Source organism: Rana temporaria, chromosome 3 (genome assembly GCF_905171775.1).
Source record: "Rana temporaria chromosome 3, aRanTem1.1, whole genome shotgun sequence".
Taxonomy (NCBI): Eukaryota; Metazoa; Chordata; class Amphibia; order Anura; family Ranidae; genus Rana; species Rana temporaria.
This window is the reverse complement of record NC_053491.1, coordinates 412,968,987-412,986,312: the sequence shown is the minus strand read 5'-3', so window position 1 is coordinate 412,986,312 and position 17,326 is coordinate 412,968,987. Positions and strand designations below refer to the sequence as shown.

The window sequence follows — 17,326 nt, the reverse complement described above, 5'->3', positions numbered from 1 at the left end:
GCCATTACTAGTAAAAAATATAAAAAAATGTCCCCGGATTTCATTTTAAAATCTGGTCACCTTATCATTGCTCAAGGAACCCCCAGTAACCTCTGGAGGAACCCAGGTATCCATGGAACCTTAATTGAGAAACCCTGCTCTATTAGAATAGTAAAAACAAGGTAGGTTGGGATGCTACTTAGGACAGACTGACACATGTGGTAACTGGTCATTTTCTTGTTGTAATTAGAACGTACATAACATTTGGATATGTAACCTATTGATAGAAGTCAGCCTGCCCTTTTCAAAAATGGCCGCTTGCATTCGGCGCCTACATGATGACGCATCCACAAGCCTGGGGCCTATCTTATCTCGCGAGATGTAGACAGGTGTCCGGTTGCTAGGGCCGCCTGGTTACCGGGCCTTAGGCTGGGAGGCCGGCTTCCGTACGATAAGGTGCACACACCTCCCTTCAACTCCTCCCCGGGGAGAGCTGGCTGGCTGAGCGCGGTGACGTGTCCTTCACCGGGGAAGAGAGGATAGCCCGGGGAGACCGGACAGGTACAGGACACGGAGGGCGAAGGGGGAGGGAGCGCTGACTATGGACCTCTATGTATGTATGGTGTGTGTGAGCTGTCATCTCCTGTCTGTGCGTGTGAGAGAGACTTCTCTCCTTCTCTGTGACATCACATTCTACACCGTGTGTGTACTGTACATTGTATTCCACCCTCTGACCTCCATCTACCCACCATCATCATCCAGCTCTGATCTCCCTGCCCCCTCCATGAGCCCAACTCCTCTCTCTACTTCACCCTGTGTGTTCTACATCTCACACATTACTGTTATCCCACTTCCTCCTCTCTTCCTCATTTGTTTCCTTTCCACCTCCTTCTTCTTTCATCCTCTTTTTCTTCTTCCTTCCTCTTCCTTCCTTTCTTCCTCCTTCGTCCATCTTTCTTTTCGTTCTCTTCTTTCCTTTCTTTTCGTTCTCTTCTTTCCTTTCTCTTCTTTCGTTCTCTTCCTTCCTTCCTTGCTTCCTCCCTCCTTTCCTTTCTTGCTTCCTCCTTTCCTTTCTTTCTTGCTTCCTCCTTTCCTTTCTTGCTTCCTCCTTTCCTTTCCTTTCCTCCCTCCTTTCTTACTTCCTCCTTCCCTCCCTCCTTTCCTTTCTTACTTCCTTCCCTCCTTTTCTTTCTTTCTTTCTTTCTTTCTTTCTTTCTTTCTTTCTTTCTTTCTTTCTTTCTTTCACCTTCCCTCCTTTCCTTCCCTCCATCCTTTCCTTTCCTTTCCTTCCTTACTTCCTTTCTCCTTTCCTTCCTTTCTTACTTCCACCCTCCCTCCTTTCCTTTCTTACTTCCTTCCTCCCTCCTTTCCTTTCTTACTTCCTTCCCTCCTTTCCTTTCTTCCTTCCTTCCTTCCTCCCTCCTTTCCTTTCTTACTTCCTCCCTCCTTTCCTTTCTTACTTCCTCTTTCCTTTCTTACTTCCTCCCTCCCTCCTTTCCTTTCCTTTCTTACTTCCTTCCCTCCTTTTCTTTCTTTCTTTCTTTCTTTCTTTCTTTCTTTCTTTCTTTCTTTCTTTCTCCTTCCCTCCTTTCCTTCCCTCCATCCTTTCCTTTCCTTTCCTTCCTTACTTCCTTTCTCCTTTCCTTCCTTTCTTACTTCCACCCTCCCTCCTTTCCTTTCTTACTTCCTTCCTCCCTCCTTTCTTTTCTTACTTCCTTCCTCCCTCCTTTCCTTTCTTACTTCCTTCCTTCCTCCCTCCTTTCCTTTCTTACTTCCTTCCTTCCTCCCTCCTTTCCTTTCTTACTTCCTTCCTTCCTCCCTCCTTTCCTTTCTTACTTCCTCCCTCCTTTCCTTTCTTACTTCCTCCCTCCTTTCCTTTCTTACTTCCTCCCTCCCTCCTTTCCTTTCTTACTTCCTCTTTCCTTTCCTTTCTTACTTCCTCTTTCCTTTCCTACTTCCTCTTTCCTTTCCTACTTCCTCTTTCCTTTCTTACTTCCTCTTTCCTTTCCTTTCTTACTTCCTCTTTCCTTTCTTACTTCCTCTTTCCTTTCCTTTCTTCCTCTTTCCTTTCCTTTCTTACTTCCTCTTTACTTTCCTTTTTTACTTCCTCCCTCCCTCCCTTCCTTCCTTCCCTTCTTCCTTCTTCCTTACATAGTAGTAAGGATGAGCTCTGGCGTCTTTGCATGCTACACGTGCAGAGCCCGCCAGGAAGTGTGCACGGCGCTGCGCTAATCACAGCCAGGGAGACATTGTCCCGATGCTCGGCTGCAGAGATCGGGAAATGTCTCCCTGGCTGTAATTAGCGCAGCGCCGTGCACACTTCCTGGCGGGCTCTGCACATGTAGCATGCGAACACGCCAGAGCTCATCCTTACATAGTAGGTGAGGTTGAAAAAAGACATAAGTCCATCAAGTCCAATCTATGTGTGTGATTATATGTCGGTATTACATTGTATATCCCTGTATGTTGTGGTCGTTCAGGTGCTTGTCTAATAGTTTCTTGAAACCATCGATGCTTACCGCTGAGACCACCAATTGCACTTCTTTACGGCTCTTAAAGCAAAGAACCCTCTATAGAGTTTAAGGTTAAACCTCTTTTCTTCTAATTTTAATGAGTAGCCAAGTTTCTTGTTAAACTCCCTTCTGTGAAAAAGTTTTATCCTTCTTGTGGGGTCATCAGTACGGTATTTGTAAATTTAAATCCTATCCCCTCTCAAGCGTCTCTTCTCCAGAGAGAGTAAGTTCAGTGCTTGCAACTAGAGGTTGACCGATACAGATTTTTCTCTGGCCGATGCCGATACTTAAAAATCAGGGCGGCCGATGGCTGATGCAGTTTTTTTGCGGCCGATTTGTCTTTTTTTTGGCACTGGCAGGACACACTGGTTGATTTTGGCACTGGCAGGTTTCACACTGAGATTATATGTCAGTTTCACAGGTACACTATATGTAACTTAATGCAGAGAGAGACCAGCTGTCAAAATTCAGCGGAGTGGGCCCTGCAGCTATCAAACACCAGCCAATGATTGGGCTGCTTAAGAAAGGGGGCAGGACCACATACACGTAGCGGCCCGCCCAGGTCCCATCCCTTTGGCTGGTGTTTGATAGCTGCTGGGTCCCGCCCACCCCCGACAGCACCGCTGAATTCTGACGGCTCCTCTCTCTCTGCATTCGGTTACAAATGTCAGTTTCACACACTGAATGGCTCTGGCAAGTGCCAAGCACCGCTCTGCCAATGAAGTGTGGGGAAGGGAGGAGGAACACTAGTGGGTCGACGGGCAACGGTGAAGTCAGTAATCGGCCGAATTTGCATAATAATCGGCCGATGCTGATTTCTTAAAAAGGCCAAATATCCCATATATCGGCTGGCACAACCTTTCCTCATAACTAATATCCTCCAGACCATTTATTTGCTTTGTTGCCCTTGTTTGTACTCGCTCCATTTCCAGTACATCCTTCTTGAAGACCGGTGTCCTGAACTGGACAGCATACTCCAGATGCGACCGGACCAGAGTCTTGTAGAGTGGGAGCATTATCATTTTATCTCTGAAGTTAATCCCTTTTTTATTGCATGCCAAGATTCTGTTTGCTTTGTTAGCAGCAGCTTGGCATTGCTGAGCCTGTCATCTACTAGGACCCCAGGTCCTTTTCCATCCTAGATTCTCCCAGAGGTTCTCTTCCCAGTGTATAGATTGCATTTATATTTTTGCCACCCAAATGCATTAGTTTACATTTTTCTACATTAAACCTCATTTCCTTTTTTTTCCTTCATTCCTTCCTTTCTTCTTTCCTTTCCTTCCTACTTTTTTTCTTTCCTGCCTTCCTCCTTTCTCCTATTCTTCTTCCTCTCTTCTTCCTTTCACTTTCCTTTCTTTCTTCTTCCTTTCTCCTCTCTTCTTCTTTTCACTTTTCCCTTCTTTTCACTTTTCCCTTCTTTTCACTTTCCTTTCACTTTCCTTTCTTTTCACTTTCCTTTCTTTTCACTTTCCTTTCTTTTCTCTTTTCTCCTTTCTTTTCTCTTTTCTCCTTTCTTTCTCTTTTCTCCTTTCTTTCTCTTTTTTCTCCTTTCTTTCTCTTTTTTCTCCTTTCTTTCTCTTTTTTCTCATTTCTTTCTCTTTTTTCTCATTTCTTTCTCTTTTTTCTCATTTCTTTCTCTTTTTTCTCATTTCTTTCTCTCTTTTTTCTCATTTCTTTCTCTTTTTTCTCCTTTCTTCTTCCCTTTCTTTCTCTTTTTTCTCCTTTCTTCTTCCCTTTCTTTCTCTTTTTTCTCCTTTCTTCTTCCCTTTCTTTCTCTTTTTTCTCCTTTCTTCTTCCCTTTCTTTCTCCTTTCTTCTTCCCTTTCTTTCTCCTTTCTTCTTCCCTTTCTTTCTCCTTTCTTCTTCCCTTTCTTTCTCCTTTCTTCTTCCCTTTCTTTCTCCTTTCTTCTTCCCTTTCTTTCTCCTTTCTTCTTGCCTTTCTTTCTCCTTTCTTCTTCCCTTTCTTTCTCCTTTCTTCTTCCCTTTCTTTCTCCTTTCTTCTTCCCTTTCTTTCTCCTTTCTTCTTCCCTTTCTTTCTCCTTTCTTCTTCCCTTTCTTTCTCCTTTCTTCTTGCCTTTCTTTCTCCTTTCTTCTTGCCTTTCTTTCTCCTTTCTTCTTGCCTTTCTTTCTCCTTTCTTCTTGCCTTTCTTTCTCCTTTCTTCTTGCCTTTCTTTCTCCTTTCTTCTTGCCTTTCTTTCTCCTTTCTTCTTGCCTTTTTTTTTTCCTCCGTCACATCCAACTATATCTGATCTCCCAGCACCCGCTATGAACTTTGCTCCCTTCTTTGGTATGTGTCCAACTCCTCTCTGTACTTCATCCCGTGTTTTACATGTCACAGATTCTTTTTCTTTTTCTTCCTTTTTTTAATTTTTTTCATCATCTTCTTGCTCCAGCACATCTGTAGTATGTACCGGTTCCTCTCTGTATTTGTCACCCTGTGTTGTACATGTCATAAATTTAATAGATTATTACTATCAATCTTCATACCTGTGCCGGCTCTCCATCTACTCCTCCCGCCCCAATGATTTCCTCTCTGATTGTTGTGTTTTTGTGATTCTGTCTGATCCTCTTCATACAGAACGCAAGTTGTTCTTTCCTCTATAGTATGGTCCGATCTTGTCTCTGTGTGGTGGTGTGCAGTTATGGTGATTGCCATTATTGTCATGCATGTGCTGTCCAGATCTATGTACTGATCAGGACCACGTTACACTACAGATGTCCTCACCGCTGACAAGATTGCTGAAACTGCAGAGAAATAACTTGCCTGTTTCCATATAAACTCTCTTACTAGGTGGATGAGCGTGGTTTCACTCGCTGGCTGTTGGAAATGTTGATGAATGTCAGTCACCATTGAAGGGGCGATGCCTCGCTCATCCAGTCAGAAGAGACACATGGAAAGAGCTGAGTATTTCTCTGGCCTGCTTGGGTCTGATGTAGTCACCAGGATCACTAGTGCAACCTGTCATTTCATCTAGGCTAGGGATATGCGATTAGCAGACCTCCAGCTGTTGCAGAACTACAAGTCCCATGAGGCGTAGCAAGACTCTGACTGCCACATGCATGACACCCAGAGCCATGATGGGACTTGTAGTTTTGCAACAGCTTGAGGTTCACTAATTGCATATCCCTGATCTAGGCTATGGCTACACTAGTGATCTCTTTGCTAATGAGACAATAAAACCCATATACACTTGTGTGATGTTGCAAGGCATGCTAAAACACTGTGTTAGCAGTCTTTGGACAGTGCTCTTGCACTATGTGATATGTGTTGTGGTGCCATTCACTGTGAATGTATCCCAACTCATTGTACAGTAGAGCACAATCCTCCACAGCATACCACACACATTGTAGTGCGATGCGTTTAAAAACATATATTTTTTAATCTGTTCTGCATTGGCAGCTCATTCATAATCGATGCAACACAGGTTAATAATTGTCATAAACAATATTATTGGGGGGGGAGGTCCCGATCCCGATGATCTTCAATGAGGACAAGGGCTGCCCAACTTTTCCTGTAACAAGCAGTTTATTGGTTGCCCCATATCATGAAAAGTTGGGCAGCTCCCACCCTCCATTCAGACCTGCGACACCTACCACCCTCTGCCCTGCTGTGAGGGTCACATTTGCACGGTAGAAGGGAGACCTGGGAGAGGAATCTGGAGACTATAAGTCAGCCGGGCGAAGAAGCAGAGAGACACGGCATCCAGCCTTGCGGACTAGGCCAAAGCCGCGGCCTCGCCTAAAGACTCCTGCCCGCAGCTCCTCAGGACCGGCACGGTGTCAGCGCCGGTCCTGGAGAAAAAAAATCGATTTGCTGAAAATCTGAATCGATTTGACCTTGCAACTCGATTCTAGTTTTTTCTTTTCTCCAGCCCTACATCCTCATTATCTGTATTACACACATGTATGTTATACTTGTGTGTAGATTTATGACCTCTTCCACACAGATCCATGGCCTGAGCTTTGTAGAGTTCTCCACTATTGCTTCAATGCAATCATCGTTTTCCCTGATGCATCGCATCTCATGTATATTTTTCATTTTCAGAGTAATCAATAATGCTTAGTGCATGTCTTACTAAGCAGGTCTGCAGTATAGTGCTCAGTATATGCAATGTGCCATGTACTGTATTACTTTTATACATGCATCTATTAGAGCTTCATTCACAGGAACTTGCTTATCCCTACACCCCTGTGACTGTCTTCACCCACTTGGGATGCACAGGTATTAATGCAGGGGGCCTATTCAGATCAATGACAGGTGGCTGACTGTAGAGACCTGCATGGATCTCCAAGCGCATCCCCAAGTGTACATTCATGCAGGTCCGTTGCACATATCAGAAGCAAGCAGACTGCTTTGTAATCTGTGTATCAGATCAGCATGGATGTACACTTGGGGATGCGCTTGGAGATCCATGCAGGTCTCTACAGTCGCATGTCATTTATCTGAACAGGCTGCCTGCATGGGGTCTGCATGAATATCTGTGCATCCCAAGTGGGTGAAGATGGCCCTTCACACTGGTGTACGGATAGGTACGCCCATGTAAATGAGGCCCCATACACACTATTCGATTTTCTGCAGATTTTTGTCTTCAGATTTACCAAAACCATGTAGTACAAGGGCATGCCTGATTGCATTCAAATTGAAACTTTAAAGCCTCGTACACACGCACGGTTTTCTCGGCAAGAAAACTGCTCGAGTATACCGTGCGCGTGTACGAGGCTTTCAGGTTTTTCGTTAAGGAAACTGCCCAAGATCGCGACGAGAAAAATAGAGAACCTGCTCTCCATTTTCTCGTTGTGATTCTCCGCAGTCTTTTCCTACCGAGAAACCTGAGAGTGTGTATACTTACCTGTCGCCATGGGAACCCTCGCATGCTCGAAATTACTTTGACGCATGCACGGTAGCTTCCTAGGCATAGGTAGGGTGTAGCAAAATGGTGGCGACGGCATCGAATGTGTCGAGCGTTTGTTCGTCGTAGTCGATGACATCACTGCGTTCGTGCCATTCAAAAGAACGGCGGTTCTTTTGAATGGAGTGTGTGTACACTCAGCCGGCAAGAAAATCTTGCCAAGATTCTGGGCCGTGTGTACAGGGCTTTAAGGTTTGACCTCATATTATATGGTTTTGGTAAATCTGCAGAAAATCTAATGGTGTGTATGGGGCCTTATTGTCAGATTTTTCTTTTTTTGCTGATAACAATTCGTATTTTTGCAAGTCGGTAGCATTTTATATTTCATGGAAAGCAGCGATGTATATTATGAGATTTACATGACAATCTGATTTTGATTTCATGCAGGTGGAAGATATGGATGAGATTACTTTGGATAGAACGTTGTAATATAACCACAGTTATGGGTTGAACGTCTCTTCTTCCTCTACGTGTGTACCCTTCTTCTCATAAGTCTCCAGAATGGGGCGGTGAGTATTCATGAATAGGACCATGGTGGGTGGGTGGGTGGGCGCCAGGAATAATAATTCATCACAAGGAAAAAAAATCAAATACATTATATGACCCTTTCTATGTTTGTATTCTGCTACAAGAAAACGTTGTTACTGTCAATACATTTTTATATTCCTATTGTTTTGAATTTTGAACACACTTCAGGCGCAAGGGACAATATGAAAGAATGATTTATATCGCAGTCAGTATATCTGTATTCACCGGCCATTATATATAAAAAGTACAACTCTTAAAGCCAAGACTAATGTTACTACATTCGATTATTACTAGCTGACAGCAGTCTGCCAGGGACTCCTAAAGGCAACTCTCTTAATCAGTTCTTACTTTTTAAAACCGCATAAAAATCTATTAAAATAAACATTTAAAAAAAAAAATCACGTAAAATAATATAATTGAATGTTATGTATTCAATGAAAGGAATATATGTTTTTAAAGCTTAACTCCAGCCTTAGCTTTTTCATTGCACACTTGTAGCAAATCCCATCCTGTGTTGAAACACATTACTCTGTTACCTTAAAGGGGTCGTAAAGGTTAATTTTTTATTTTCTATATAGGTTGCTTTAAGCTAGTGCATTGTTGGTTCACTTACCTTTTCCTTCAATTTCCCTTCTAAGGCCCCTTTCAGGCGGACGGCAGTTTTGCCGCATGTACATTTTCAGTGAAATTCAAGGCTCTGGGCTCTGCGATTAGCTGCATTTTTACATTGCGATTACGTGCGGTTACATGCGGCCGCGTTTAGCTGCGGTAGTCATTTCCATAGCAACCCTTTTTATTTTTTTTGATTATGATGTGCTTCCTGTTCTTTCTTTTTTGTTTTTCTCACGCTGCTATCCGCAGTTGACACAAAAAACTGCGATTACCTGTGGTTAAGTGCATATAGCTGCGCTAAATCGCACCTCGACGCATTCAATTCTATTTTTTCTATTTGCACCAAACCGCATGCAACGAAATCGCAGCTAAACGTTGTGTGTGAATGGGGCCATAGGAAAGCATTGCGTGCTTTTAGCTGCGGTAGAAAACTACAAAATCTGCAGCTAAAAGCACCATTATATCCGTCCGTGTGAAAGGGGCCTAAATGTTATTTTTTTTCTTTGTCTGAATTTCTCACTTCCTGTTCCTCCTCAGTAAGCTGTTCTGGCTGACTAACCACCGCTCGGATGATGGTGGAAAGTTTACTGAGGAGAAACAGGAAGTGGGAAATTCAAACAAAGAAAAAAAACATTTAGAAGGGAAATCGAAGGAAACGGTTAGTGAACCAACAATGCGCTAGCTTAAAGGAACCTCTTTAGAGAATAAAAGATGAACCTTTACAACCCCTTTAAAACTTGCATCTCTACCATATAACCCATTGAAGCTATAGCGGCTATCTTGAGCTTGCCTTCATTTCCTGCCTGAACAACTTCACTTGTCAATTCCCTTTACTCCTGATCCCTGCTGCCATTGGCCTGCTTCTCACAGCTGTTGGCTTTCTCTGGCATCAATTATTTCTTCTTTTCATCCATAGCGTTCTATCAAAAAGAACATTGCAAAATCCATTTATCTTTGCATTCTCCTGGGCCACTGAGTGATGCAGATTTTAGCTGTGCAATCTACTGACCAGTTGCTTGATTACCCTCTCTAATGCCCCGTACATACGATCAGAATTTCCGATGGAAAAAGTCAGACAGACCTTTTCCATCGGAAATTCCGACTGTGTGTATGCCCCATGGGAGTAATTCCATCGGAGTTTACATAGAGAACATGGTCTCTTTTCCTTCGATGTAATTCCGATGTGAATTTGGTCAGACTAATGTCCGATCGTGTGTACAGGGCATTAGTCTTCAGCACCTGGTGGCCAGCAGGGAGAAGCATGCACATCTAAAAGGATTCTAGAGATGTGTTCTTTCATATAATATAATAATAAAAAAAAAATAGATATCTAGCTATCTAGCTAGCTATCTATATCATTTTTTTTTCTTTAATATACACTCACCAGGCAACATTATTAGGTACACCTTGCCAGTACCGGGTTGGACCCCCTTTTTCCTTCAGAACTGCCTTCATTTTTTGTGGCTTAAATTCAAAAAGGTGTTGTAAGCATTCCTCAGAGATTTTGATCCAAAGTTACATGATGGCATCACGCAGTTGCTGCAGATTTGTTGGCTGCACATCTATGATGCAAATCTCCTGTTCCACCACCTCCCAAAAGTGCTCTATTGGATGAGATCTGGTGACTGTGAAGGCCATTGAAGTGCAGTGACCTCCTTGTCATGTACAAGAAACCAGTGGTGAGATGATTTGAGCTTTGTGACATGGGGCATTATCCTGCTGGAAGGAGCCATCAGAAGAGGAGTACACTGTGGTCATAAAGGGATGGACACGGTCAACAACAATACTAAATTGGTACTAAGGGGCCCAAAGTGTGCCAAGAAAATATCCCCCACACCATTACACCATCACCAGCCTGAACCATTGATACAAGGCAGGATGGATCCATGTTTTCATGTTTACGCCAAATTCTGACCCTACCATCTGAATGTTGCAGCTGAAATCGAGACTCATCTGACCAGGCAACGTTTTTTTACTCTTCTAATGTCCAATTTTCGTCTGACATCAACCAGGAATTTTCTTCCACACAACTGCCGCTCACTGAATATTTTCTCTTTTTCGGACCAATCTCTGTAAACCCGAGAGATGGTTGTGTGTGAAAATCCCAGTAGATCAGAAGTTTTTGAAATATTCAGACCAGCCCGCCTAGCACCAACAACCATGCCATGCTCAAAGTCACTTAAATCCCCTTTCTTCCACATTCTGATTATTGGTTTGAACTTTAGCAAGTCGTCTTCACCACGCAAGTGTGTGTATATATGTGTATGTGTGTGTATGTATGTATGTATGTATGTGTATATATATATATATATATATATATATATATATATATATATATATATATATATATATATATATATATATATATATATATATATATATATATATATATATATATATGCCTTCTGTAATCCTGATTGAGCGGCACTCAATGATTTCATATTCTTTTCTTCCAAGAAGGAAGGTGCCATCTTTATTCAGACAGAAATCATCCAGGGACAACATCTCCTTTTTAAACAGAGAGATGGCGCAGTACTATAAATCCTGGTGCCTGTGCAGGTGTATTTCTGAGTTTTCTGACACAGATCAGCCCTCTACTGAAGCCTTTCATCTTCTGACTTGTGATAAAGTTACAATGTTGCAGTCTGATGACTGGGGAAGAGGCAACTTAGAAAATGCTTCCTCCTGCCTGCAGCAGACTAATAACCTGTCAGCCTCAGCTTTATATTATTTAATACCCTGTTTCCCCTAAAATAAGATGGTGTCTTATATTAATTTTTGCTCCCAAAGGTGCGCTAGGTCTTATTTTCAGGGGATGTCTTATTTTTCCATGAAGAAGAATACGGTACACATTTATTGTTGAACAAATGTCATTTTAAGTGATCCCCCCACCACCCCTTTATCAGACATTTCACCCCTACCTCAGTCACCCCTGTGTGTCCACACAATGTGCCCGACTCCTGCTCCGCGCTACTCACTGTCTAATTGTGAGTCGGCCAGACTCCGTCAGGGCAGAGCGAGCAGCATGTGGCGCGGGCCCTCTGATGAAAAGAGACCACACACTTCCTGTCTGCGCTGCGGCCAATAGTGAGCTGCTCGGCGGCGCCTGCCACTACGGTCCAGGGTACAGAGTTACGGTAGCTTCAGGGTGGCCTTATTATCGGGATGCCTTGTGTTCGGGGGAGGCCCTATTATCGGGGAGGTCTTATTTTCTGGGCAATGCCTTATATTTCAGCGAAAGGCAAAACTGTAAGTAGGTCTTATTTTCGGGGGATGTCTTACTTTCAGGGAAACGCGGTAGGTGTCGCTTTCTTGAAATATTATATCTTTGCTGTGATTTTTGTCACATGTCATGGATTTATTTATTTGCAAATTTTAGTGACAGATCTACTTTCAGATGTAATCTCTGTTGTGAAATTTAGCTTTTCTCACATGACAACTATTTTTACAGGAAAAAGTGATGTTAGTTTACATTTCGTCTCATACTGATGTAATCTTTTCCTTGTGTTTGTTCAGCTTGTACCTGTTTTAACAGTGTTTAATCTCTTTTGCACTCCAGGATCAGCATATCTTGCCTCCTTCCGGCTTCATGGCACTTTAGCTTATCTCCCGGTGGGTGCCCACGTGCTCTGAATACCACCTTACGCCAGTTGGTCATAATCGGTGTGGTGGCTGCCATTCTCTTCTTGCTGCTCTACTCTTTACTTTTAGTCCGTACGAAGTACAGCCGATCCCAACGAGATCGCAAATATCAAAGGTAAAACCTATTTCCTATTAAAGAGCTGCATTTGTTTTACATATCCTATCTATCTATCTATCTATCTATCTATCTATCTATCTATCTATCTATCTATCTATCTATCTATCTATCTATCTATCTATCTATCTATCTATCTATCTATCTATCTTTAAATTCACAGCTCTTCAGAGAGCCAAAATGAGAAGGGAAGCCGCTGTATGTGTTCCTATCCAGACTGAGCAGTGCCAGAGCTCCTTAGTTATTATAGTGCATGTGCAGCTCACAAAGCATCCAGTGTGCCCAGCGATTTGTGCACGCAAAAATAATGCAACGCAGCTTCTGAGTGCCGACAACGCTTTGTTGATCAGTTGTTTCAATCCCTGCAACAGAAAAAAGGTTGCAAGCGGGAAAATGGCAAAACCACCAGGGAATATATTTATAATGATGCAGCCTGTGATAAAGAAACACATAGGGGCTTATTTACGAAAGGTAAATCCACTTTGCAATTCAAGTGCAAACTACAAGTGCAAAGTGCACTTGGAAGTGCAGTCGCTGTAGATCCGAGGGGGACATGCAAGAAAGAAAAAAAAACAGCATTTTAGCTTGCACATGATTGGATGATAAAATCAGCAGAGCTTCCCGTCATTTCAGATCTACCCCTCAGATTTACAGCGACTGCACTTCCAAGTGCAATTTCAAGTGCGCCTTTCACTTGTAGTTTGTACTTGTAGTGCAAAGTGGATTTGCCTTTCGTAAATAACCCCCATAGTGTGTGAACCTTGCATAAAATAATTGACATTTTTTTGTTTGGAGTGACATTTTACTGTAACCGAATCCAGTAAGTAAACCAGATTAGGCGCCTTATGTAAATATTGATCTGTGAGAACAAAGACAAACTGGTTAATCCACTAAACCACCAATGTCGTCTGATAGCCATAGCCATGCCTTTTTTTTTTTTTTTTTTATTTAAATTTTTGGTTGATTTTTGGCCCTTTGCCACTTCAAACATGGATATCTTATTCTATTTAAGCCAGTATTTTTCTGGTAAGTGGTGAGAGTACGTCGGTGCTATGCCTGCCCTATTTATTGCAGGCAGACTTGCCGCATTACCTAAACCCAAGTATAAAAAATTCTGTTGCATTTTACCAGTCTTTAGATGTGGCTGTATTTATTTATTTTTGTTTTATTTTTATTTTCACCCTATTCTGCCAGTGACACATTTTCTGTCCAATGGGGCACAACGCTCACTTTTTGTATTGTATGGAGGAACAACGGGGGAAAGTCGGCCATAGACGGTTTGAACCCCGGCCAGTTCAGCAGGGACCATGTATGAGCAGGCTGAATGTACCCAGATCAATCAACAACCAGCATGTCTGATTTTTGGCATGTGATTATTGCCAGTGGCAATAATCACTGTGTTCTCCCCGCAGGGACAGGGGATAGCCCTCCCTGTGTTGGTGGAAGAATCGGGTGATTTTATTTCCTGTAACCCGTGTTTGCAGGAAAGAAAATGTTACAATCTACTGTATGATCTGCCTAAGATCTGTATGTGTGAGCTGTAAGTTATTCATATTCCTGTTCCCCTGCAGATACCTGGCTCATGTTACCGACATGGAAGCCACAGACACCAAGAACCCCAATCTGAACTATGGTGTAGTGGTAGACTGCGGAAGCAGCGGGTCACGTATATTTGTGTATTGTTGGCCTCGGCATAATGGAAATCCACATGACTTGCTGGACATCAAGCAAATGAGAGACCAGAACAGAAAGACTGTTGTCATGAAGATCAAACCAGGTAAAAGCCAGAGACGAGAGATGAGGGTGTGGGGCAGTGGTCAGCACTAGTCCAGAAAGTCAGCTAGAAAATAAAAACGTATTATACGGTGTATAACATTTATTAGGAGACTTCAGTGCATTCAGTAGTTTATATCAATGTTTTTCAGTCCTAAGGGACCATTAACAGGTCACATTTATAGATTATTGCAGGTGAGCCACAGTTGAAATGATTTAAGTGCTTGATCCAAATTGTGATTGTCTACCACAATAACATAATGATAAAAAAAACACACACACACACACAAAAGCTAGTGTGAAACTCAGTGCTAAAAAACCTAATGGTTGCAAGAGTGGTGAAAGCTGACACACTCTTGAGTCTAGTTGGTGATAAAAAGAGGACATCAAAGGGAAAAAGGATGTGAAATGCAAATGCAATACAGTCAATATAAGATTCTAGGGGGTGAACCCCTTTAAGTATTTCTTTGGTCTGAATGCTGCAGATGGTTGCGCGGCTGCTTAAGGCGCGGGCTGGGAACCCGGAGACCATGAGAGATGGGAAGCAGGAGAAAGCAAAAGAAGCATCAGGGCAATCCTAGTGCAGCATTATAACGTTTTAGTAAAAATGGTTACAATGTAATTTGCACTTGATCGGTCACGTGATCGACGGGAGCCGCCGTGAGATACGGTAAAGGAGGATTTTTTTTTAATAAACACAGACAGTTTACATAGGGAGAGGGGAAACACTGGCAAGATCAGCCAGGTATTTCAGGTGATACAGGGGTCCAAATTGCACAGCACAAGCACTGTGCTGTATAAAATGCTTTAAAGGAGCGGGATGCATTTTTTTTGGGGGGGGGATTAACAAACGCTTTAACCTTTTCCACTTTTCATGTTTGTAGGCTGTACTCTGCTCTACTTGGCATAAACGGAGCCCCACATACCTAAATTGAGGGTAGAAGGTGATATTGGATACTACTGTCTGGCAAGGCCTACAGTGCTCTGCAAGGGGAAGGCCGCACAGTTAATCTGAGCATCACTTGCTGCAGACAAACCATATTTACTGTTGTATTTCCACATGCTAAGTCAGGGAGAAAAGTCCTTGTTCTCTATAAAATATCTGCTCATCTTTCATTGTGTTGCATTGTGGAAAAACAAAAACCGCGCTCCCACCACAGAGTCTATAGGCAGCAGCTGACGTTGGAAAAACAAAGCAATATATGGTAAAAAAGCCGCGCCATTGTGTTGCATTATCAAGTATAGTTAAAGCGGAGGTCCGGTTAAAAAAAATTAAAAGTCAGCAGCTACTAACACTGTAGCTACTGACTTTTATTAAGGACACTTACCTGTCCAGGGTGCCCGCGATGCCGACAGCCGAAGCAGAGCAATCGCTTGGGTCTCGGCTGCCCCGCCGCCATCCTTGGAGAGGGAATCGGGAAGTGAAGATTCCCTACTGCACATGCATGACCTGCGCTACGTGGATGGGCGATGTCTCCTGGGACACACACAAGGTCCCAGAAGACACCGCTCTCCCATTCCCCAGGAGGCAGCGCGAGGAGGAGAAGAAAGAAGATGGGCCGCGGATCAGGAAGTGGCAGATTAAGACGATTTGCCTAGCAACGGGCACTTCTGGTATGTATACATTTTTTTTCTTTTTTGCAGCATTTTCGATCTGTCTATGGTCAGGCTGGTTGTACAGAAGTTATTCCATCGATCAGCTTGGGTATAATCGGCCTATTTGTGTGTTTTTTTTTTTTTTTTCGTTTTTATTGGGATCATTGTTTCCCCCTTTCAGAACACAACAGCTCAGCGGGGGAAATCACTGTACTAATGTCGGATCGTTAGTACAGTTTTTTTTTTCCCATTAACCACTTAACCCCCGGACCATATTGCTGGTCAAAGACCAGAGCACTTTTTGCGATTCGAGACTGCGACGCTTTAACTGACAATTGTGCGGTCGTGCGACGTGGCTCCCAAACAAAATTGGCGTCCTTTTTTTCCCACAAATAGAGCTTTCTTTTGGTGGTATTTGATCACCTCTGCGGTTTTTATTTTTTGCGCTATAAACAAAAATAGAGCGACAATTTTGAAAATTAATATTTTTTACTTTTTGCTGTAATAAATATCCCCCAAAAATATATAAAAAAAACATTTTTCCCTCAGTTTAGGCCTAGACGTATTCTTCTACATATTTTTCGTAAAAAAAAACCGCAATAAGCGGGTGCCCGGCGGCGATCGAGCCCGCCGGGCACACGCACGGGAGTGGGGGGCGCACACGCGCCCCTAGTGGCCGCTCGAAGAGCGGACGTATAGCTACGGGCTCTCGCCCAGGAGAGCCGACCTGCCGCCGTATAATGACGGTGGCTGGTCGGCTAGTGGTTAAACCTGCTGGATTGAACGGTAAAAACCTAATAGTGTGTACCAGACATTAGAGTCGCTTTGCTTTTATCTATAATTGCTGCTTAAACTTTGACTGTTCCCTCAATTAATCAAACAATGGATAAGGGCTTGGAGCTTTCAGCATAAGTTCACCTCCAGTTTACACAGTGTAAAACGGGGTAAAGGCCATGTTATTGTTAACAGATGGCTAATGTCAGCTTTAAAGTATTGTAAAAAAATAAATAAATAAGGCAACATTTATTTATTTATTTATTTATTTATTTATTTATACCCTTGTTTGGGATTTTGAAACATGCACCTAACATTTTTGTAGCAGATATTATACAACAAAAGAAAGTAATAGGTAGGATATTGCATCATCAGTGTATGTAGAACTTTACAAAATAATGTTTTTTTTTTGTTTTTTTTTTTAGTAGATCATAAGCTCAATAATAACATGCAATGCCAAGCTGCGGTTTCCAAAGCGAGCAAAGTCCTTTCTTGTATTAAGAGAGGTATGGACTCCAGAGACAGAGATATCATTTTGCCCCTGTACAAATCATTAGTAAGACCTCATCTGGAATATGCAGTTCAGTTTTGGGCACCAGTTCTCAAGAAGGATATCGGAGAACTGGAGAAAGTGCAGAGAAGGGCAACCAAACTGATAAGAGGCATGGAGGAGCTCAGCTATGAGGAAAGATTAGAGGAACTGAATTTATTCACTCTTGAGAAGAGGAGAATAAGGGGGGATATGATAAACATGTACAAATATATAAGAGGTCCATACAGTGAACTTGGTATTGAGTTATTCACTTTACGGTCAACACAAAGGACAAGGGGGCACTCTTTACATCTAGAGGAAAAGAGATTTCACCTCCAAATACAGAAAGGTTT

The 17,326-nt window shown here is 42.6% G+C and overlaps 1 protein-coding gene across 3 annotated transcripts in view; it reads left to right on the top strand.

The window, feature by feature from the left end:
* The first annotated feature begins 357 nt into the window (after positions 1-357).
* The window catches only part of ENTPD4 (ectonucleoside triphosphate diphosphohydrolase 4), a 62,804-nt gene continuing 45,835 nt past the window's right edge, over positions 358-17,326 (top strand). For 2 of the 3 annotated variants that reach the window (XM_040346082.1, XM_040346080.1), the window contains exons 1-4: positions 358-540; positions 7,789-7,910; positions 12,101-12,298; positions 13,870-14,075. In XM_040346082.1, the coding sequence (XP_040202016.1) occupies positions 7,903-7,910; positions 12,101-12,298; positions 13,870-14,075 (412 nt within the window). In that variant the 5' untranslated portion in view covers positions 358-540; positions 7,789-7,902. Of the gene's footprint in view, positions 593-7,788; positions 7,911-12,100; positions 12,299-13,869; positions 14,076-17,326 lie in introns of all 3 variants that reach the window. The other variant, XM_040346081.1, reaches the window with a different exon arrangement.